Source organism: Oncorhynchus keta, chromosome 8, assembly GCF_023373465.1.
Source record: "Oncorhynchus keta strain PuntledgeMale-10-30-2019 chromosome 8, Oket_V2, whole genome shotgun sequence".
NCBI classification, from domain to species: domain Eukaryota; kingdom Metazoa; phylum Chordata; class Actinopteri; order Salmoniformes; family Salmonidae; genus Oncorhynchus; species Oncorhynchus keta.
In genome coordinates this window covers 44,134,046-44,157,639 of record NC_068428.1, presented here as the reverse complement: position 1 = coordinate 44,157,639, position 23,594 = coordinate 44,134,046, and the positions used below count along the sequence as shown (strand labels likewise).

General features: G+C 41.4%; 1 protein-coding gene across 1 annotated transcript in view; it reads left to right on the top strand.

Annotated features, from left to right (window-relative positions):
* Positions 1-23,594, top strand: part of LOC118374100 (YLP motif-containing protein 1-like) — a 64,360-nt gene that overhangs the window by 26,177 nt on the left and 14,589 nt on the right. Inside the window, exons 13-20 of the mRNA XM_052523342.1 lie at positions 767-969; positions 4,801-4,967; positions 6,211-6,273; positions 6,828-6,947; positions 7,473-7,649; positions 7,866-7,949; positions 8,169-8,252; positions 12,345-12,422. Of these exons, the coding sequence (XP_052379302.1) occupies positions 767-969; positions 4,801-4,967; positions 6,211-6,273; positions 6,828-6,947; positions 7,473-7,649; positions 7,866-7,949; positions 8,169-8,252; positions 12,345-12,422 (976 nt within the window). The remainder of the gene's footprint in view (positions 1-766; positions 970-4,800; positions 4,968-6,210; positions 6,274-6,827; positions 6,948-7,472; positions 7,650-7,865; positions 7,950-8,168; positions 8,253-12,344; positions 12,423-23,594) is intronic.

The window sequence follows — 23,594 nt, the reverse complement described above, 5'->3', positions numbered from 1 at the left end:
GGTATTATATCACACTGTGACTAGTCCAGCTGGTATTATACCACACTGTGACTAGTCCAGCTGGTATTATATCACACTGTGACTAGTCCAGCTGGTATTATACCACACTGTCACTGTGACTAGTCCAGCTGGTATTATATCACACTGTGACTAGTCCAGCTGGTATTATACCACACTGTCACTGTGACTAGTCCAGCTGGTATTATACCACACTGTGACTAGTCCAGCTGGTATTATATCACACTGTGACTAGTCCAGCTGGTATTATATCACACTGTGACTAGTCCAGCTGGTATTATATCACACTGTGACTAGTCCAGCTGGTATTGTATCACACTGTGACTAGTCCAGCTGGTATTATATCACACTGTGACTAGTCCAGCTGGTATTATATCACACTGTGACTAGTCCAGCTGGTATTATATCACACTGTGACTAGTCCAGCTGGTATTATATCACACTGTGACTAGTCCAGCTGGTATTATATCACACTGTGTTTACTGTGACTAGTCTGGCTGGTTGTTGTGGTCTTGTGAATGCTGCCTGCTCCGGGGCCTGGGTGTTCACAAAGCATCTAAGAGTTAGGAGTGCTGATCTAGGATCAGGTCCTCCTTGTCCATATTATCATATTCATTATGATCTAAAAGGGGGAATTGATCCAAGATCAGCAACCCCATTTTCTTTAAAAAAAAATATTTTGTAACTTCCGGTCCAGATATGCTGTGTTCTGAGGGGTTTTCATCGTGTGTCTCTCTTATCTCTCCAGACAACCCCCAGGCCATCCTCGCCCCGGTCCCCCACCTCCTCGCCTGGGCTACAGGGACAGAGACATGAGGGAGAGGGAGGGCAGCCGGACCAGTAGAGACAGAGAGGATACTTATGGAAGACCTGGGGGTTATGACAGACCTCCGTTCGAGCGCGGGCCTGAACGTGGGCCTGAGCGCTACGACCATGGTGCCTCTACATATGGTAAGACATGCTATGTACTGCGGTCTCTAACAAACATATGGTAAGACATGCTATGTACTGCGGTCTCTAACAAACATATGCTAAGACATGCTATGTACTGCGGTCTCTAACAAACATATGCTAAGACATGCTATGTACTGCGGTCTCTAACAAACATATGCTAAGACATGCTATGTACTGCGGTCTCTAGCAAACATATGCTAAGACATGCTATGTACTGCGGTCTCTATCAAACATATGCTAAGACATGCTATGTTCTGCGGTCTCTGACAAACATGCTAAGACATGCTATGTACTGCGGTCTCTAACAAACATATGGTAAGACATGCTATGTACTGCGGTCTCTGACAAACATATGCTAAAACATGCGATGTTCTGCGATCTCTAACAAACATATGCTAAGACATGCTATGTACTGCGGTCTCGAACAAACATATGCTAAGACATGCTATGTACTGCGGTCTCTAACAAACATATGCTAAGACATGCTATGTACTGCGGTCTCTAACAAACATATGCTAAGACATGCTATGTACTGCGGTCTCTAACAAACATATGCTAAGACATGCTATGTACTGCGGTCTCTAACAAACATATGCTAAGACATGCTATGTACTGCGGTCTCTAACAAACATATGCTAAGACATGCTATGTACTGCGGTCTCTAACAAACATATGCTAAGACATGCTATGTACTGCGGTCTCTAACAAACATGCTAAGACATGCTATGTACTGCGGTCTCTAACAAACATATGCTAAGACATGCTATGTACTGCGGTCTCTAACAAACATATGCTAAGACATGCTATGTACTGCGGTCTCTAACAAACATATGCTAAGACATGCTATGTACTGCGGTCTCTAACAAACATATGCTAAGACATGCTATGTACTGCGGTCTCTAACAAACATATGCTAAGACATGCTATGTACTGCGGTCTCTAACAAACATATGCTAAGACATGCTATGTACTGCGGTCTCTAACAAACATATGCTAAGACATGCTATGTACTGCGGTCTCTAGCAAACATATGCTAAGACATGCTATGTACTGCGGTCTCTAACAAACATATGCTAAGACATGCTATGTTCTGCGGTCTCTGACAAACATATGCTAAGACATGCTATGTACTGCGGTCTCTGACAAACATATGCTAAGACATGCTATGTTCTGCGATCTCTAACAAACATATGGTAAGACATGCTATTTACTGCGGTCTCTAACAAACATATGCTAAGACATGCTATGTACTGCGGTCTCTAACAAACATATGCTAAGACATGCTATGTACTGCGGTCTCTAACAAAAATATGCTAAGACATGCTATGTACTGCGGTCTCTAACAAACATATGCTAAGACATGCTATGTACTGCGGTCTCTAACATATGCTAAGACATGCTATGTACTGCGGTCTCTAACAAACATATGCTAAGACATGCTATGTACTGCGGTCTCTAACAAACATATGCTAAGACATGCTATGTACTGCGGTCTCTAACAAACATATGGTAAGACATGCTATGTACTGCGGTCTCTAACAAACATATGGTAAGACATGCTATGTACTGCGGTCTCTAACAAACATATGGTAAGACATGCTATGTACTGCGGTCTCTAACAAACATATGGTAAGACATGCTATGTACTGCGGTCTCTAACAAACATATGGTAAGACATGCTATGTACTGCAGTCTCTAACAAACATACACTCCCTTTCAAAAGTTTGGGGTGACTTATAAATGTCCTGGTTTTTTAAATAAAAGCACATGTTTTGTCCATTAAAATATAATCAGATTGATCAGAAATATAGTGTAGATATTGTTAATGTTGTAAATGGCTATTGTAGCTGGAAACGGATACATTTTTTTATGGAATAGCTACAGAGGGCCATTATCAGCAACCATCACTCCTATGTTCCAATGGCATGTTGTGTTAGCTAATCCAAGTTTATCATTTTAAAAGGATAACTGATCGTTAGAAAACCCTTTTGCAATTATATTAGCACAGCTGAAAACTGTTGTCCTGATTTAAAGAGGCAATAAAACTGGCCTTCTTTAGACTAGTTTAGTATCTGGAGCATCAGCATTTGTGGGATTGATTACAGGCTCAAAATGGTCAGAAACCAAAGCACTTTCTTCTGAAACTCGTCAGTCTATTCTTGTTCTGAGAAATGAAGGCTATTCCATGTGAGAAATTGCCAAGAAACTGAAGATCTGGTACAATGTTGTGTACTACTCCCTTCACAGAACAGCACAAACTGTCTCAAACCAGAGTAGAAAGAGCAAGAGGACAAGTACATTAGTGTCTAGTTTGAGAAACAGGCGCCCCACAAGTCCTCAACTGGCAGCTTCGTTAAATAATACCTGCGAAACATTGCCTTGCTGACATCTTTGCACACTCTTGGCATTCTCTCAACCAGCTTCACCTGGAATACTTTCCAACAGTCTTGATGGAGTTCCCACATATGCCAGGTCATCTGATGCAGCACTCCATCACTCTCAAATAGCTCTTACACAGGCTGGAGGTGTGTTTTGGATCATTGTCCTGTTGAAAAACAAATGATAGTACCACAAAGTGCAGACCATATGGAATGATGTATCGCTGCAGAATACTGTGGCAGCCATGCTGGTTAAGTGTGCCTTTTAATTATAAATAAGTCACTGACAGTGTCACCAGCAAAGTACCCCCTAACCATCACACCTCCTCCTCCATGCTTCACGGTGGGAAATACACATGCAGAGATCACCCACAGCGCGTCTCACAAAGACACAGCAGTTGGAACCAAAAATCTCCAATTTGGACTCATCAGACCAAAGGACAGAGTTCCACCGGTCTATTGTCCATTGCTCATGTTTCTTGGCCCAAGCAAGTCTCTTCTTCTTATTGGTGTCCTTTCAGTAGTGGTTTCTTTGCAGCAATTCGACCATGAAGGACTGATTCACTCAGTCTCCTCTGAACAGTTGATGTTGAGATGTGTCTGTTACTTGAACTCTGTGAAGCATTTATTTGGGCTGCAATTTCCGAGGCTGGTAACTCCAATGAACTTATCCTCTGAAGCAGAGGTATCTCTGGGTCTTCCTTTCCTGTGGCGGTCCTCTTTAGAGCCAGTTTCATCATAGCGCTTGATGGTTTTTGCGACTGCTCTGAAAGAAACTTTCAAAGTTCTTGAAATGTTCTGTGTTGACTGACCTTCATGTCTTAAAGTAATGATGGACTGTCGTTTCTCTTTGCTTATTTGAGCTGTTCTTACCATAATATGGTCTTGGTCTTTTATCAAATAGGGCTATATTCTGTATACCACCCCTACCATGTCACAACACAACTGATTGGCTCAAACACATTAAGAAGTAAAGAAATTCCACAAATCAACCTTTAAGAAGGCAAACCTGTTAATTGAAATGCATTCCAGGTGACTACCTCATGAAGCTGGTTGAGAGAATGCCAACAGTGTGCAAAGGGTGGCAATTTGAAGAATCTCAAATATAAAACATATATTTTGATTTGTTTTACACTTTTTTGATTACTACATGATTCCATATGTGTCATTTCATAGTTTTGACATCTTCACTATTATTCTACAATGTAGAAAACAGTAAAAATAAATAAAAACCCTTGAATGAGTAGGTGTTCTAAAACTTTTAACCGGTAGTGTACATGCCGAAAAACGCGTTGATTTTAACAATCAAAATGGTGTTTGTGAAGGCAACTTCCATTGTCCTACTAATTTTCAGTTTGCTTGTCTTTTCATGCCTCTCGGTTTTAAAGTAAAATTGCGACGGGTTTCTCTTTTTTTTGCTTTGCACTGACTGTCCTGTCTTGTGGTCTAGGTGAACGGAGGAGTTACCCAGAGGAGAGAGGAGCAGGAGGCCCCACGTCGTCCCACCCTCCTCCCCCCCCACCGACTGCTCCTCCTTCCAGGATGGAGAAGAAACCGGAGACCAAGAACGTGGAGGATCTTCTCAAACTGCCAGGCCGAGACACTCGTCCAGAAAGGGTGCAAATTAATGACTTCTCGCTCAATCATCTTACTTCCTCATTCACTTCAATACAACTTTAAATACAGTACTTCCTCATTCACTTCAATACAACTTTTAAATACAGTACTTCCTCATTCACGTCAATACAACTTTAAATACACTACTTCCTCATTCACTTCAATACAACTTTAAATACAGTACTTCCTCATTCACTTCAATACAACTTTAAATACAGTACTTCCTCATTCACGTCAATACAACTTTAAATACAGTACTTCCTCATTCATCAATACAACTTTAAATACAGTACTTCCTCATTAAATACAACTTTTAAATACAGTACTTCCTCATTCACTTCAATACAACTTTAAATACACTACTTCCTCATTCACTTCAATACAACTTTTAAATACAGTTCCTCATTCACGTCAATACAACTTTAAATACACTACTTCCTCATTCACTTCAATACAACTTTAAATACACTTCCTCATTCCTCACTTTAAATACACTACTTCCTCATTCACTTCAATACAACTTTAAATACAACTTCCTCATTCAAATACAACTTTAAATACACTACTTTCTCATTCTTTAAATACACTACTTCCTCATTCACTTCAATACAATAGTACTTCCTCACAATACAACTTTAAATACACTACTTCCTCATTCACTTCAATACAACTTTAAATACACTACTTCCTCATTCACTTCAATACAACTTTAAATACACTACTTCCTCATTCACTTCAATACAACTTTAAATACACTACTTCCTCATTCACGTCAATACAACTTTAAATACACTACTTTCTCATTCACGTCAATACAACTTTAAATACACTACTTCCTCATTCACTTCAATACAACTTTAAATACACTACTTCCTCATTCACTTCAATACAACTTTTAAATACAGTACTTCCTCATTCACTTCAATACAACTTTAAAAACACTACTTCCTCATTCACTTCAATACAACTTTAAATACAGTACTTTCTCATTCACGTCAATACAACTTTTAAATACAGTACTTCCTCATTCACTTCAATACAACTTTAAATACACTACTTCCTCATTCACTTCAAAACAACTTTATTTATCCCCCTCTCGGTGACAATTAAGAAATGCGTTGCCAGGATAATAACGTCCTCAACCTTGTAGGCCAATACAAGTACAACAAGAGTAGACAGATCTCATATCCCCAGATGCATGTCTCGTGTATGAGTGAGTTCCATAACCTCTGATGTTTCTCAGATCGTCATCATAATGAGAGGCCTACCAGGAAGTGGAAAAAGCCATGTGGCCAAGCTGATACGGGTGAGTGGAACCTAAATACAGTACTTCCTGTATCTTCCAACGTGGCTGTTCTGTTGTGGTAATAATAACTTGTCTGGGATGAAATGTTCTCTCCTGTCCCGCGTTTCCTGTTTTCCAGATATAATAATATATTATAGATATCCCAGAGTTCTTTCACAACGGTCAACTACCTAGCCTCGTTCCACCATCCTGATCTCGAGAGCTACGAGAGAGCGACGCTCAGGATGGTGGATCAGGTTAACCTAAATACCTGCGCCACTCTTCTTAAACGCACGCTGCTATCCATTTCTAACCTGCACCACTCGTAGTCGTCGTCTTCCCTGAAACGTCTCGAGCGCTGCCTTCTCACTGAAATACCTTGTCGTTACTAGCTCTTGACTTTTCTGCTAGCGGCTTTATTCGGGAAGTTTTGCTTACTGTGACTGTGAAAGGGGGTTGTCTCATCTAGCTACTTTTTTTTTTTTTTAAAGATGAGTACACTATACCTGTAAATGTCTCTGGATAAGAGTGTCTGCTAACTGACTAAAATGTTAAATGTTGTTGCGTGGGTTAAGGACAAGGAGGTGGAGTGTGGAGGGGCTCCACCCAGAGTGCTGGGGTTAGACGACTACTTCATGACGGAGGTGGAGAAGGTGGAGAAGGACCCAGAAACAGGGAAACGAGTCAAACTCAAGGTGTGTCCTTCTGTTTGCTCTCTGACTGACTTAAACGTGTGTGTGTGTGTGTGTGTGTGTGTGTGTGTGTGTGTGTGTGTGTGTGTGTCTGCTATATGTGGAGCATAAGGCATTCTACACGAGAGCAGTTTTTAGTGAAATACTATCTCTCTGTAGGAGATGACTGTAGGCCTTAAGAAAACTTGCCCGTGTGTAATATGGTGTCTCACTGGAGCTATTGTAATACGTGAAGCAAATGGGCCCCATTTAGGCTATGTTGTTTTCATTAAGCAATAACTCACCGAAGGGGGTGTGGTATATTGGGCGTAAATCACAAACCCCCGGGGTGTCTTATTGCTGTTATAAACAGGTTAGTAATGTAAATAGAGCAGTAAAAATACATGTTTTGTCCGTTTTTATACGGTCTGATATACCACGGCTTTCAGCCAATCAGCATTCAGGGCTCGAACCACCCAGTTTATAATTAAATATTTGAACACATGTTTATTTTGTATCATAAATTGTTTTTTTTTTTTTTTTTGTCAGTGTCTGGAATACGAGTACGAAGCGGAGATGGAAGACACGTACAGGAACAGCATGCTAAAAACATTCAGGAAGACACTAGACGACGGCTTCTTCCCCTTCATCATCATCGACGCTATCAATGACAGGGTTAAATACTTTGATCAGTTCTGGAGTGCTGCCAAGACTAAAGGCTTCGAGGTGAGTTGACGTTTTCATATCTTGAAATATCAAAAAATGCAGATAGACAACGATACTACCGTTCCTTAGTCCATACTAGCTTACCATTTTAGAATTCATGCCCAATGAATGACTTTATTCGATGTTGTGTACTAGTGTGGAGATTCGAACTGAATTAAAACGTATACATTTCCTGATGTATTACGTGGAAACGTGTCAAATGTATTTTTATACCAGGTATACTTGGCTGAAATCACTGCAGACAATCAGACTTGTGCTAAAAGAAATGCCCACGGACGGAAGATGAAAGATATTCAAAAGGTAGTGTACTGAGTGTCCTCGAGTCAGAGCTCTTACACATTTGAATGGATTCAGGGGTCATATTTATCAAGGCATTGATAACGACAGTGATAGACCATACGTAGATTGTCTATTTATTTTCTTGTGTCTGTATAGTATTTTTCTTTTTTTAAGAGTAATTAATGGCAATATATTGTGTTTTTTTATTCCTGTTCTGTTTTCTGTTTTCTGTCCGTCTAGATGTCCAGTAACTGGGAGTCGTCTCCACGTCACATGGTGCGGCTGGATGTCCGTTCCCTGCTTCAGGACGCTGCTATTGAGGAGGTACGTAGCACGGTTTTCATCTTGGTTTTCATACCCGTTAGGGGCGTTAAAGGTGCTACACATAGGATTTGTTTGAATATCGGCAGTAGTGGTGAAATTAGTGTTTCACGGTATTTCACAACCCGTCAGTGTTGTGATTGGCTGGGATATTTGCCAATTGGCTGGGATATTTGCCAATTGGCTGGGATATTTGCCTATTGTCTGGGATATTTGCCTATTGGCTGGGATATTTGCCTATTGGCTGGGATATTTGCCTATCGGCTGGGATATTTGCCTATTGGCTGGTATATTTGCCTATTGGCTGGGATATTTGCCTATTGGCTGGGATATTTGCCTATTGGCTGGGATATTTGCCTATTGGCTGGGATATTTGCCTTTTGGCTGGGATATTTGCCTATTGCCTGGGATATTTGCCTATTGCCTGGGATATTTGCCTATTGCCTGGGATATTTGCCTATTGCCTGGGATATTTGCCTATTGGCTGGGATATTTGCCTATTGGCTGGGATATTTGCCTATTGGCTGGGATATTTGCCTATTGGCTGGGATATTTGCCTATTGGCTGGGATATTTGCCTATTGGCTGGGATATTTGCCTATTGGCTGGGATATTTGCCTATTGGCTGGGATACTGGGATATTTGCCTATTGGCTGGGATATTTGCCTTTTGCCTGGGATATTTGCCTATTGGCTGGGATATTTGCCTATTGGCTGTGATATTTGCCTATTGGCTGGGATATTTGCCTATTGGCTGGGATATTTGCCTATCGGCTGGGATATTTGCCTATCGGCTGGGATATTTGCCTATCGGCTGGGATATTTGCCTATCGGCTGGGATATTTGCCTATCGGCTGGGATATTTGCCTATCGGCTGGGATATTTGCCTATCGGCTGGGATATTTGCCTATCGGCTGGGATATTTGCCTATCGGCTGGGATATTTGCCTATCGGCTGGGATATTTGCCTATCGGCTGGGATATTTGCCTATCGGCTGGGATATTTGCCTATCGGCTGGGATATTTGCCTATCGGCTGGGATATTTGCCTATCGGCTGGGATATTTGCCTATCGGCTGGGATATTTGCATTTTGCCTGGGATATTTGCCTATTGGCTGGGATATTTGCCTATTGGCTGGGATATTTGCCTTTTGCCTGGGATATTTGCCTTTTGCCTGGGATATTTGCCTATTGGCTGGGATTTGCATTTGCCTGGGATATTTGCCTATTGGCTGGGATATTTGCCTATTGGCTGGGATATTTGCCTATTGGCTGGGATATTTGCCTATTGGCTGGGATATTTGCCTATTGGCTGGGATATTTGCCTATTGGCTGGGATATTTGCCTTTTGCCTGGGATATTTGCCTTTTGCCTGGGATATTTGCCTATTGCCTGGGATATTTGCCTATTGGCTGGGATATTTGCCTATTGGCTGGGATATTTGCCTATTGGCTGGGATATTTGCCTATTGGCTGGGATATTTGCATTTTGCCTGGGATATTTGCCTATTGGCTGGGATATTTGCCTATTGGCTGGGATATTTGCCTATTGGCTGGGATATTTGCCTATTGGCTGGGATATTTGCCTATTGGCTGGGATATTTGCCTATTGGCTGGGATATTTGCCTATTGGCTGGGATATTTGCCTATTGGCTGGGATATTTGCCTATTGGCTGGGATATTTGCCTATTGGCTGGGATATTTGCCTTTGGCTGGGATATTTGCCTTTTGCCTGGGATATTTGCCTATTGGCTGGGATATTTGCCTATTGGCTGGGATATTTGCCTATTGGCTGGGATATTTGCCTATTGGCTGGGATATTTGCCTATTGGCTGGGATATTTGCCTATTGGCTGGGATATTTGCCTATTGGCTGGGATATTTGCCTATTGGCTGGGATATTTGCCTTTTGCCTGGGATATTTGCCTTTTGCCTGGGATATTTGCCTATTGCCTGGGATATTTGCCTATTGGCTGGGATATTTGCCTTTTGCCTGGGATATTTGCCTATTGGCTGGGATATTTGCCTATTGGCTGGGATATTTGCCTATTGGCTGGGATATTTGCCTATTGGCTGGGATATTTGCCTATTGGCTGGGATATTTGCATTTTGCCTGGGATATTTGCCTATTGGCTGGGATATTTGCCTATTGGCTGGGATATTTGCCTTTTGCCTGGGATATTTGCCTTTTGCCTGGGATATTTGCCTATTGGCTGGGATATTTGCCTATTGGCTGGGATATTTGCCTATTGGCTGGGATATTTGCCTATTGGCTGGGATATTTGCCTATTGGCTGGGATATTTGCCTATTGGCTGGGATATTTGCCTATTGGCTGGGATATTTGCCTATTGGCTGGGATATTTGCCTATCGGCTGGGATATTTGCCTATCGGCTGGGATATTTGCATTTTGCCTGGGATATGAGAAAAATTGGCTGGGATATTTGCCTATTGGCTGGGATATTTGCCTATTGGCTGGGATATTTGCCTTTTGGCTTATTTGCCTATTGGCTATTTGCCTTTTGCCTGGGATATTTGCCTATTGGCTGGGATATTTGCCTATTGGCTGGGATATTTGCCTATTGGCTGGGATATTTGCCATTGGCTGGGATATTGCCTATTGGCTGGGATATTTGCCTATTGGCTGGGATATTTGCCTATTGGCTGGGATATTTGCCTATTGGCTGGGATACTTGCCTATTGGCTGGGATTGCCTATTGGCTGGGATATTTGCCTATTGGCTGGGATTTGCATTTTGCCTGGGATATTTGGCTGGGATATTTGCCTATTGGCTGGGATATTTGCCTATTGGCTGGGATATTTGCCTATTGGCTGGGATATTTGCCTATCGGCTGGGATATTTGCCTATTGGCTGGGATATTTGCCTATCGCCTGGGATATTTGCATTTTGCCTGGGATATTTGCCTTTTTGATTTCTCCCGACCCGAGTGGTATTTGTTGTAAAAAAAATGACAAAGCTGTTTTGACTTTGGCTGTGTTATCTAGTGGCCAATGTAGAAATTGCTCTGTCATTTCCTGGTCGATAGAATTGTACACTGTTCACTCAATTTCAGTTTGTGAGAAAAAAAACAAGCACTGAATAGTGAAGAGGAATCATTGTACCAATCTAAATCACTGTCAAATATAATTTTCAATAACCAGAAATATTGTTTGAAGCTAGTGGACCAAAACAGAAAGTATGAGGCTCACGGCCCAAGAGGCTCCACCGTGTTACGGGGAAATGGGATGCAGGGGAGGTTCATTTGGAATGCAGCTTAGTGCTGTTCCAATTCACCTAGCATCCACACAGGGGAGGTTCATTTGGAATGCAGCTTAGTGCTGTTCCAATTCACCTAGCATCCACACAGGGGAGGTTCATTTGGAATGCAGCCTAATGCTGTTCCAATTCACCTAGCATCCACACAGGGGAGGTTCATTTGGAATGCAGCCTAGTGCTGTTCCAATTCACCTAGCATCCACACAGGGGAGGTTCATTTGGAATGCAGCCTAATGCTGTTCCAATTCACCTAGCATCCACACAGGGGAGGTTCATTTGGAATGCAGCCTAGTGCTGTTCCAATTCACCTAGCATCCACACAGGGGAGGTTCATTTGGAATGCAGCCTAATGCTGTTCCAATTCACCTAGCATCCACACAGGGGAGGTTCATTTGGAATGCAGCCTAGTGCTGTTCCAATTCACCTAGCATCCACACAGGGGAGGTTCATTTGGAATGCAGCCTAGTGCTGTTCCAATTCACCTAGCATCCACACAGGGGAGGTTCATTTGGAATGCAGCTTAGTGCTGTTCCAATTCACCTAGCATCCACACAGGGGATACATTCTAGACGTGGCACCTTTTTTTATTGAGCGCTTATATAATGGGTTCCTGTTATAAGAGTGAACCTTGTCCTCTCTTATTAAAAGATGTGTAGTACCTGTTGGCACTATTCTCAATGATTTCAGTGTCGCAACTTGTGTGGTTGTAAAGTTTTTTATTATTTTTATTATAGAATATTAATTCTACCTACCTAATGGCATTTAAAAATATATATATACTTTTTAAAAAGTGAAATTCAATGGAAACATTTTGTGTTTTAAAGGTTGAGATGGAAGACTTAAATCCTGATGACGAGCCGCTGAAGGAGCCCAAGAAGGAGGAGGAGGAGGAAGATATTAAGGTAGGACCCAGTCAGCAAGCCTTTATATCTGTTATTAAGGTAGGACCCAGTCAGCAAGCCTTTATATCTGTTATTAAGGTAGGACCCAGTCAGCTAGCCTTTATCTGTTATTAAGGTAGGACCCAGTCAGCAAGCCTTTATATCTGTTATTAAGGTAGTACCCAGTCAGCTAGCCTTTATATCTGTTATTAAGGTAGGACCCAGTCAGCAAGCCTTTATCTGTTTTTAAGGTAGGACCCAGTCAGCTAGCCTTTATCTGTTATTAAGGTAGGACCCAGTCAGCTAGCCTTTATCTGTTTTTAAGGTAGGACCCAGTCAGCTAGCCTTTATATCTGTTATTAAGGTAGGACCCAGTCAGCTAGCCTTTATCTGTTTTTAAGGTAGGACCCAGTCAGCTAGCCTTTATCTGTTATTAAGGTAGGACCCAGTCAGCTAGCCTTTATCTGTTTTTAAGGTAGGACCCAGTCAGCAAGCCTTTATCTGTTATTAAGGTAGGACCCAGTCAGCTAGCCTTTATCTGTTATTAAGGTAGGACCCAGTCAGCTAGCCTTTATCTGTTTTTAAGGTAGGACCCAGTCAGCTAGCCTTTATATCTGTTATTAGGTAGTACCCAGTCAGCAAGCCTTTATATCTGTTATTAAGGTAGGACCCAGTCAGCTAGCCTTTATATCTGTTATTAAGGTAGGACCCAGTCAGCAAGCCTTTATCTGTTTTTAAGGTAGGACCCAGTCAGCTAGCCTTTATCTGTTATTAAGGTAGGACCCAGTCAGCTAGCCTTTATCTGTTATTAAGGTAGGACCCAGTCAGCAAGCCTTTATATCTGTTATTAAGGTAGGACCCAGTCAGCAAGCCTTTATCTGTTATTAAGGTAGGACCCAGTCAGCTAGCCTTTATATCTGTAATTAAGGTAGGACCCAGTCAGCAAGCCTTTATCTGTTATTAAGGTAGGACCCAGTCAGCAAGCCTTTATATCTGTTATTAAGGTAGGACCCAGTCAGCTAGCCTTTATCTGTTATTAAGGTAGGACCCAGACTAGCCTTTATCTGTTATTATGGTAGGACCCAGTCAGCAAGCCTTTATATCTGTTATTAAGGTAGGACCCAGTCAGCTAGCCTTTATCTGTTATTAAGGTAGGACCCAGTCAGCTAGCCTTTATCTGTTATTAAGGTAGGACCCAGTCAGCTAGCCTTTATCTGTTATTAAGGTAGGACCCAGTCAGCTAGCCTTTTATCTGTAATTAAGGTAGGACCCAGTCAGCTAGCCTTTATATCTGTAATTAAGGTAGGACCCAGTCAGCTAGCCTTTATATCTGTAATTAAGGTAGGACCCAGTCAGCTAGCCTTTATCTGTTATTAAGGTAGGACCCAGTCAGCTAGCCTTTATCTGTTATTAAGGTAGGACCCAGTCAGCTAGCCTTTATATCTGTTATTAAGGTAGGACCCAGTCAGCTAGCCTTTATCTGTTATTAGGTAGGACCCAGTCAGCTAGCCTTTATCTGTTATTAAGGTAGGACCCAGTCAGCAAGCCTTTATATCTGTTATTAAGGTAGGACCCAGTCAGCAAGCCTTTATATCTGTTATTAAGGTAGGACCCAGTCAGCAAGCCTTTATCTGTTATTAAGGTAGGACCCAGTCAGCAAGCCTTTATATCTGTTATTAAGGTAGGACCCAGTCAGCTAGCCTTTATATCTGTTATTAAGGTAGGACCCAGTCAGCAAGCCTTTATCTGTTATTAAGGTAGGACCCAGTCAGCTAGCCTTTATATCTGTTATTAAGGTAGGACCCAGTCAGCTAGCCTTTATATCTGTTATTAAGGTAGGACCCAGTCAGCAAGCCTTTATATCTGTTATTAAGGTAGGACCCAGTCAGCAAGCCTTTATATCTGTTATTAAGGTAGGACCCAGTCAGCAAGCCTTTATCTGTTATTAAGGTAGGACCCAGTCAGCAAGCCTTTATATCTGTTATTAAGGTAGGACCCAGTCAGCTAGCCTTTATCTGTTATTAAGGTAGGACCCAGTCAGCAAGCCTTTATATCTGTTATTAAGGTAGGACCCAGTCAGCAAGCCTTTATCTGTTATTAAGGTAGGACCCAGTCAGCTAGCCTTTATATCTGTTATTAAGGTAGGACCCAGTCAGCTAGCCTTTATATCTGTTATTAAGGTAGGACCCAGTCAGCAAGCCTTTATCTGTTATTAAGGTAGGACCCAGTCAGCTAGCCTTTATCTGTTATTAAGGTAGGACCCAGTCAGCTAGCCTTTATCTGTTATTAAGGTAGGACCCAGTCAGCTAGCCTTTATCTGTTATTAAGGTAGGACCCAGTCAGCCAGCCTTTATATCTGTTATTAAGGTAGGACCCAGTCAGCAAGCCTTTATCTGTTTTTAAGGTAGGACCCAGTCAGCTAGCCTTTATCTGTTATTAAGGTAGGACCCAGTCAGCTAGCCTTTATATCTGTTATTAAGGTAGGACCCAGTCAGCAAGCCTTTATCTGTTATTAAGGTAGGACCCAGTCAGCAAGCCTTTTATCTGTTATTAAGGTAGGACCCAGTCAGCTAGCCTTTATATCTGTTATTAAGGTAGGACCCAGTCAGCTAGCCTTTATATCTGTTATTAAGGTAGGACCCAGTCAGCTAGCCTTTATCTGTTATTAAGGTAGGACCCAGTCAGCAAGCCTTTATATCTGTTATTAAGGTAGGACCCAGTCAGCAAGCCTTTATGTCTGTTATTAAGGTAGGACCCAGTCAGCAAGCCTTTATATCTGTTATAAAGGTAGGACCCAGTCAGCTAGCCTTTATCTGTTATAAAGGTAGGACCCAGTCAGTTAGATATTATCTGTTATTAAGGTAGGACCCAGTCAGCAAGCCTTTATCTGTTATTAAGGTAGGACCCAGTCAGCAAGCCTTTATATCTGTTATTAAGGTAGGACCCAGTCAGCTAGCCTTTATCTGTTATTAAGGTAGGACCCAGTCAGCTAGCCTTTATATCTGTTATAAAGGTAGGACCCAGTCAGCTAGCCTTTATCTGTTATTAAGGTAGGACCCAGTCAGCAAGCCTTTATCTGTTATTAAGGTAGGACCCAGTCAGCAAGCCTTTATCTGTTTTTAAGGTAGGACCCAGTCAGCTAGCCTTTATCTGTTATAAAGGTAGGACCCAGTCAGCTAGCCTTTATATCTGTTATTAAGGTAGGACCCAGTCAGCTAGCCTTTATATCTGTAATTAAGGTAGGACCCAGTCAGCTAGCCTTTATCTGTTATTAAGGTAGGACCCAGTCAGCCTTTATCTGTTATTAAGGTAGGACCCAGTCAGCTAGCCTTTATATCTGTTATTAAGGTAGTACCCAGTCAGCTAGCCTTTATCTGTTATTAAGGTAGGACCCAGTCAGCTAGCCTTTATCTGTTATTAAGGTAGGACCCAGTCAGCTAGCCTTTATATCTGTTATTAAGGTAGGACCCAGTCAGCAAGCCTTTATATCTGTTATTAAGGTAGGACCCAGTCAGCAAGCCTTTATCTGTTATTAAGGTAGGACCCAGTCAGCTAGCCTTTATATCTGTTATTAAGGTAGGACCCAGTCAGCAAGCCTTTATATCTGTTATTAAGGTAGGACCCAGTCAGCAAGCCTTTATCTGTTATTAAGGTAGGACCCAGTCAGCTAGCCTTTATATCTGTTATTAAGGTAGGACCCAGTCAGCTAGCCTTTATATCTGTTATTAAGGTAGGACCCAGTCAGCAAGCCTTTATATCTGTTATTAAGGTAGGACCCAGTCAGCAAGCCTTTATATCTGTTATTAAGGTAGGACCCAGTCAGCAAGCCTTTATATCTGTTATTAAGGTAGGACCCAGTCAGCCAGCCTTTATATCTGTTATTAAGGTAGGACCCAGTCAGCTAGCCTTTATCTGTTATAAAGGTAGTACCCAGTCAGCAAGCCTTTATATCTGTTATTAAGGTAGGACCCAGTCAGCCAGCCTTTATATCTGTTATTAAGGTAGGACCCAGTCAGCTAGCCTTTATATCTGTTATTAAGGTAGGACCCAGTCAGCAAGCCTTTATATCTGTTATTAAGGTAGGACCCAGTCAGCCAGCCTTTATCTGTTATTAAGGTAGGACCCAGTCAGCTAGCCTTTATCTGTTATTAAGGTAGGACCCAGTCAGCTAGCCTTTATATCTGTTATTAAGGTAGGACCCAGTCAGCAAGCCTTTATCTGTTATTAAGGTAGGACCCAGTCAGCCAGCCTTTATATCTGTTATTAAGGTAGGACCCAGTCAGCAAGCCTTTATCTGTTATTAAGGTAGGACCCAGTCAGCTAGCCTTTATCTGTTATTAAGGTAGGACCCAGTCAGCTAGCCTTTATATCTGTAATTAAGGTAGGACCCAGTCAGCAAGCCTTTATCTGTTATTAAGGTAGGACCCAGTCAGCAAGCCTTTATCTGTTATTAAGGTAGGACCCAGTCAGCTAGCCTTTATATCTGTAATTAAGGTAGGACCCAGTCAGCTAGCCTTTATATCTGTAATTAAGGTAGGACCCAGTCAGCTAGCCTTTATCTGTTATTAAGGTAGGACCCAGTCAGCAAGCCTTTATATCTGTTATTAAGGTAGGACCCAGTCAGCAAGCCTTTATATCTGTAATTAAGGTAGGACCCAGTCAGCAAGCCTTTATATCTGTAATTAAGGTAGGACCCAGTCAGCTAGCCTTTATCTGTTATTAAGGTAGGACCCAGTCAGCAAGCCTTTATCTGTTATTTATAGCCTTTATCTGTTATTAAGGTAGGACCCAGTCAGCTAGCCTTTATATCTGTTATAAAGGTAGGACCCAGTCAGCTAGCCTTTATCTGTTATTAAGGTAGGACCCAGTCAGCTAGCCTTTATATCTGTTATTAAGGTAGGACCCAGTCAGCTAGCCTTTATCTGTTATTAAGGTAGGACCCAGTCAGCCAGCCTTTATATCTGTTATTAAGGTAGGACCCAGTCAGCAAGCCTTTATCTGTTTTTAAGGTAGGACCCAGTCAGCTAGCCTTTATCTGTTATAAAGGTAGGACCCAGTCAGCTAGCCTTTATATCTGTTATTAAGGTAGGACCCAGTCAGCTAGCCTTTATATCTGTTATTAAGGTAGGACCCAGTCAGCAAGCCTTTATCTGTTATTAAGGTAGGACCCAGTCAGCTAGCCTTTATCTGTTATTAAGGTAGGACCCAGTCAGCTAGCCTTTATATCTGTTATTAAGGTAGGACCCAGTCAGCAAGCCTTTATCTGTTTTTAAGGTAGGACCCAGTCAGCTAGCCTTTATCTGTTATAAGGTAGGACCCAGTCAGCTAGCCTTTATATCTGTTATTAAGGTAGGACCCAGTCAGCAAGCCTTTATATCTGTTATTAAGGTAGGACCCAGTCAGCCAGCCTTTATATCTGTTATTAAGGTAGGACCCAGTCAGCTAGCCTTTATCTGTTATAAAGGTAGTACCCAGTCAGCAAGCCTTTATATCTGTTATTAAGGTAGGACCCAGTCAGCCAGCCTTTATATCTGTTATTAAGGTAGGACCCAGTCAGCTAGCCTTTATATCTGTTATTAAGGTAGGACCCAGTCAGCAAGCCTTTATCTGTTTTTAAGGTAGGACCCAGTCAGCTAGCCTTTATATCTGTTATTAAGGTAGGACCCAGTCAGCTAGCCTTTATCTGTTATTAAGGTAGTACCCAGTCAGCTAGATTTATATCTGTTATTAAGGTAGGACCCAGTCAGCAAGCCTTTATCTGTTATTAAGGTAGTACCCAGTCAGCAAGCCTTTATATCTGTTATTAAGGTAGGACCCAGTCAGCCAAGCCTTTATCTGTTTTTAAGGTAGGACCCAGTCAGCTAGCCTTTATATCTGTTATTAAGGTATGACCCAGTCAACAAGCCTTTATATCTGTTATTAAGGTAGGACCCAGTCAGCAAGCCTTTATGTCTGTTATTAAGGTAGGACCCAGTCAGCTAGCCTTTATCTGTTATTAAGGTAGGACCCAGTCAGCCAGCCTTTATATCTGTTATTAAGGTAGGACCCAGTCAGCTAGCCTTTTATATCTGTTAACGCCAGGGTAGGTAGGACCCGTAGAATGTATGCACACATGACTGTAAGCCTTTATAAAGCGTCTGCTAAATGGCATATATTATTATTATTATTATTATTATATATCTGTAATTAAGGTAGGACCCAGTCAGCAAGCCTTTTATCTGTTATTAAGGTAGGACCCAGTCAGCAAGCCTTTATATCTGTTATTAAGGTAGGACCCAGTCAGCTAGCCTTTATATCTGTTATAAAGGTAGGACCCAGTCAGCTAGCCTTTATCTGTTATTAAGGTAGGACCCAGTCAGCAAGCCTTTATCTGTTATTAAGGTAGGACCCAGTCAGCAAGCCTTTATATCTGTTATTAAGGTAGGACCCAGTCAGCCAGCCTTTATCTGTTATTGTCCTTAAAGAGATCTACTGATCCCTCATATCGACTAGAGCAGGACTCTCCAACCCTGTTCCTGGAGAGCCTACCCTCCTGTAGGTTTTCACATCTTTATCAACCAGCTAATTATTAGAATCTGGTATGCCAGGTGCGCTAGGACGGTAGGTCTCCAGGAACAGGGTTGGAGAGTCCTCCACCAGAAACACATCGGTACATTTTGATATGGTGTCATGGCAGTGAGAAGAAATGCTAGGTTGCTTGCAGGTACAGTGAGTGAGTGACTTGCTGACAAAAGCCCTTGGGCCAGTATAACAGCTTCAGCAGTATATTTATTGTTTACTTAAAGTCCCAGTGCAGTCAAAAATGTAATTTTCCTGTGTTTTTATATATATATATATATTACCACACTATGAGTTTGGAATAATACTGAGTTTGTGAAAATGATATTGTATTTTTTGTGTAAGAGCTGTAAATTGTAGCTAGTTTCCCTCCCCACTCAGATCCCTCTGACGGTCTTAGCCAACTTCTTGCTAGAGAAATTGCTCTCTGATTTGATATTGAGATTTGTTTTAAACGGCTGCATTAGACTTGATGTTTTTAATTTGGTCGAAACTGTCCTCCGTTGTGCTGAGATTAATCAAATTGATCCAAAATATCTCATAATATTAATGAGAACTTCATAAAGTTATAAACCCAAGTCAAACTTCCTATACAGGGATATAAAATACAAGCGTACCAGACTGAGGAAGATCGTGAGATTTGGCAACGTGATCAAAATTGAGGAAGTAGTGTGTTGGGTCTAGTGGTAGTTTACTAGTAGTGGTTTAGTGGTGAAGTTGACCACAACACGTTTTGTTTAGAGAATCCAACCCACAATCCTTCTGACTCGGGCCTTTCCTGTTGTCCCTTCACTGTCCTATATGTTCAATACAACACAAGGATACAGATGCAGTGGGATTTCCCACATACACATATATATATATTTTTTTAAAGATTGTGGTGTGGTTAAGGGCGCTGTACTGTAGCGCCAGCTGTGCCACCAGAGACTCTGGGTTCGCGCCCAGGCTCTGTCGTAACCGGCCGCGACCGGGAGGTCCGTGGGGCGACGCACAATTGGCCTAGCGTCGTCCGGGTTAGGGAGGGTTTGGCCGGTCGGGAAATCCTTGTCTCATCGCGCACCAGCGACTCCTGTGGCGTGCCGGGCGCAGCGCACGCTAACCAAGGTTAAGGGGTAAAAAATAAAAATACGATTACATATAGATAAATGGAGAAAGCATTAATTTTACCTTGGTAATGTCTTGGTAATGCCTTGGTAATGTCTTGGTAATGCCTCGGTAATGTCTTGGTAATGCCCCGGTAATGCCTCAGTAATGTCTTGGTAATGCCTCGGTAATGTCTTGGTAATGCCTCGGCAATGCCTCGGTAATGTCTTGGTAATGTCTTGGTAATGCCTCGGTAATGTCTTGGTAATGTCTTGGTAATGCCTTGGTAATGCCTCGGTAATGTCTTGGTAATGCCTCGGTAATGCCTCGGTAATGTCTTGGTAATGCCTCAGTAATGTCTTGGTAATGCCTCAGTAATGTCTCGGTAATGCCTCAGTAATGTCTTGGTAATGCCTCGGTAATGTCTCGGTAATGTCTCGGTAATGCCTTGGTAATGCCTCGGCAATGTCTCGGTAATGCCTCGGTAATGTCTTGGTAATGCCTCAGTAATGCCTTGGTAATGCCTCGGTAATGCCTTGGTAATGTGGATGCTTTTTAGGATGGTATACGTAAGTGATATGAAATATTCTATAATATTTTTTTATTATTATTGTTAACTATGTAAAAGCCTGAAATTAGTTCTGGATTTCTTCTGTAATCAAAATCTACTTGAGTAAAAACAAAATAAGTTTGTGTTGCCATGGTGTTAGTTCCTTACTAGATGGTAAGTACCTGCGTAACTTTTTACTTTTTATTTAAATGAGATTAACACCTCCCATCTCAAATCCATGGGTATAGATATTGTGGTGATTTCCAATGTAATTAACAGATATGACTTGATACTTCCACTGTCATGACAATAACAATAACAATTTGTCATTTCTACAAACAGCACCATATATATTGTGTTTTTCTCATGTATTTAGCAACAAATATATATATATATTTTCTAGCGGTGCCTAAGGAAGTAGGTATAAAAACATATTTTCCAAATATTTCCCCAACGGCTCGCCCGGTGAAGGAATGGTGACCTGTGTGGGGGGGGGGTAGTTTTCCTTTGGTTCTTTTCAGGTTTTTACTCCCAAAATCACATTTGTTTTTCTATCGACAACATTTAAATGTTCTAAGTCCACAACAATGGTTAAACCACATCAGAGGGGTGTCCTACGAAGCAGGTTTGAGGAGTTAGCGAGGTATCTTTGGCCAACTCCGTATAACCGGTCATACAAAAGTGGGTCACCTTTTTTTTTTTATTAAGCCAAATTTCTATGGCGACGAATCTTTCAGAACTAACCTGCTCCTGGGCAGGCTAACTCCACTTACCCTGAATGAAATGACTTGAGACGCGTGAGTTGAGGACCAATGAAATCCGATTCCCTCCATCTCGCAAAGATTACGTCTTCATTTGAGGAAGACAACTGATTTTTTTAAATGATTTATTAATCAAATGTTGTTTTTGGTGTGAAATATAAATATTTTTAATATATATCACATTAAACATTTAGTAATAACAGAATGCATTTTAAACTTCACACAATGTAACGCTTTTGTATGACCTATATTTAAAAAATGAAGGGGAGTGGGGAAAGAGTTGCTTGTGCATTAACAAGCACGCCGAAGACGACATGAACAATAAGCAAGTAGTCTTGTAGTGCCTGGATAAGTGGGTATCCTCAAAATTTTGCCCCCGAACCAAGACATCAGACCAAACCTTTTCAATAACAGGTTTGCAAACCCGTTGTTGCCTTAGTTAGCATTTACATGTGGATATCATAAGCTAAAACATCTTTCCTACCCTACTGGCTACCGATGTCATTGTTCTGTTGAGAGCTGAACGCTCCTGCTGCCTGATATTCGGCTGAAACAAGCTATGTGCGGCACACTTGTAAAAAAAAATATATATATATAAACTGAACAAAAATATAAAGGCAACTATTTCAAAGATTTTCTTTATTTTTGACTAAACACTTTATACATGTTGCTTTTATATTTTTGCCGTTCAGTATATTTCACATGCTTTGCGATTGTGTAGGCAACTATATGCATGATTTCTCTATTGTACTCCATCATTAAGTCGTGTACCTCCGCTACACTACTTTGAAACTCATCGGTAGGGATTAAGAAGTGAGTTTACGCAATGCGCCCCTGAAAGTAAAAGTGGGTATGCGGCGTATACCCTCCACTACACACATTACTACAGTCCCTGGTTCGAATCCAGGCTGTATCACATCCGGCCGTGATTGGGAGTCTCATAGGGCAGCGCACAATCGGCCCAGCGTCGTCCGGGGTTTGGCCCGGGGTAGGCCGTCATGGTAAAATAAGAATTTGTTCTTAACTGATTTGCCTAGTTAAATAAAGGATACATTTAAATAAAACAATTTAAAAGGTAATTAAATAAAGGATACATTTAAATAAAACAATTTAAAAGGTAATTAAATAAAGGATACATTTAAATAAAACCATTTAAAAGGTCATTAAATAAACACTCCACTTCTAAGAGCCTCTTTCACAACATCGCCTGCTGAATTTGCAAAGATAACTTCTTACGCTAAGTTTTTTAAATTTTATTATTATTATTTATTTTTTTGCACCAATGAAAACGCGGCACTGGCTCGCCCATGGATTGATGTTTCAGCCATGTCGTGTCTCAATAAACAGTTTAGTGTTCGGCTAGTTGTGTGTGACTTGCGGACGAGCTAGTCAACCGCTGTAGTACGGACGAAGCCTGAGCTGGAATGTGAAGCTATCTGAAGCTGGCTAGCTTTAGAAACTTTTGAGTAGATCTAGCTGGCTTCATAGAAAACCTGCAGGAGGGGATAGTTCCCCTTTTTAATTCAATTGCACACCTACCTAGCAAGAGATAATTTGGCTAGCTGTGTTTCTGTACTGTACAATGTAGTCCTACTGTGTACATTTGATGGAAGAGTTTGTCAAACAAATGCCCTCCCGATTTGATACAAATCATCTGTTATCATTCTGCCAGGTAGGAAGACTTTGCAGATGCCAGTCAACATTTAATTGGGTGGGAAAGGTTTTTTTTGGGGGGGGGAGACCTAAGAACTTTTCATTAAAACCGTAGACGATGACTGAATTGTGCATCGTAAAGATTCAACCAAGACATCAGACCATCTCAAGAGATTGAATCAATCTCTTGAGTATGTTATCTCTACTGCTACCAGAATCCCACCTCAAACACCCAGGGAAGGTCCTTCCAGAACTATTATTATTAACACAATTCATTAGATGATAGATCCATTGATTAGAAATGGTAAGAAAATGATGTTAGGATCATAATGTGAACATGGTTACTGAAGCACAGAGAGGAGCTACAGTACACCAGGAAACACATCTCACTCAGAAGTTGAGTGGGATTGGACATTAGGAAATATGATGTTACAGGGTTTTGGATCAATTCCATTTCAATTCAGAAAGTAAACCAAATTCCCCCCCCAAAAAATCTTCCTGAATTGAAGAATGGGAATTGTCAGTGTTCTACCTGAATTGAAGAATTGGAATTGTCAGTGTTCTACCTGAATTGAAGAATTGGAATTG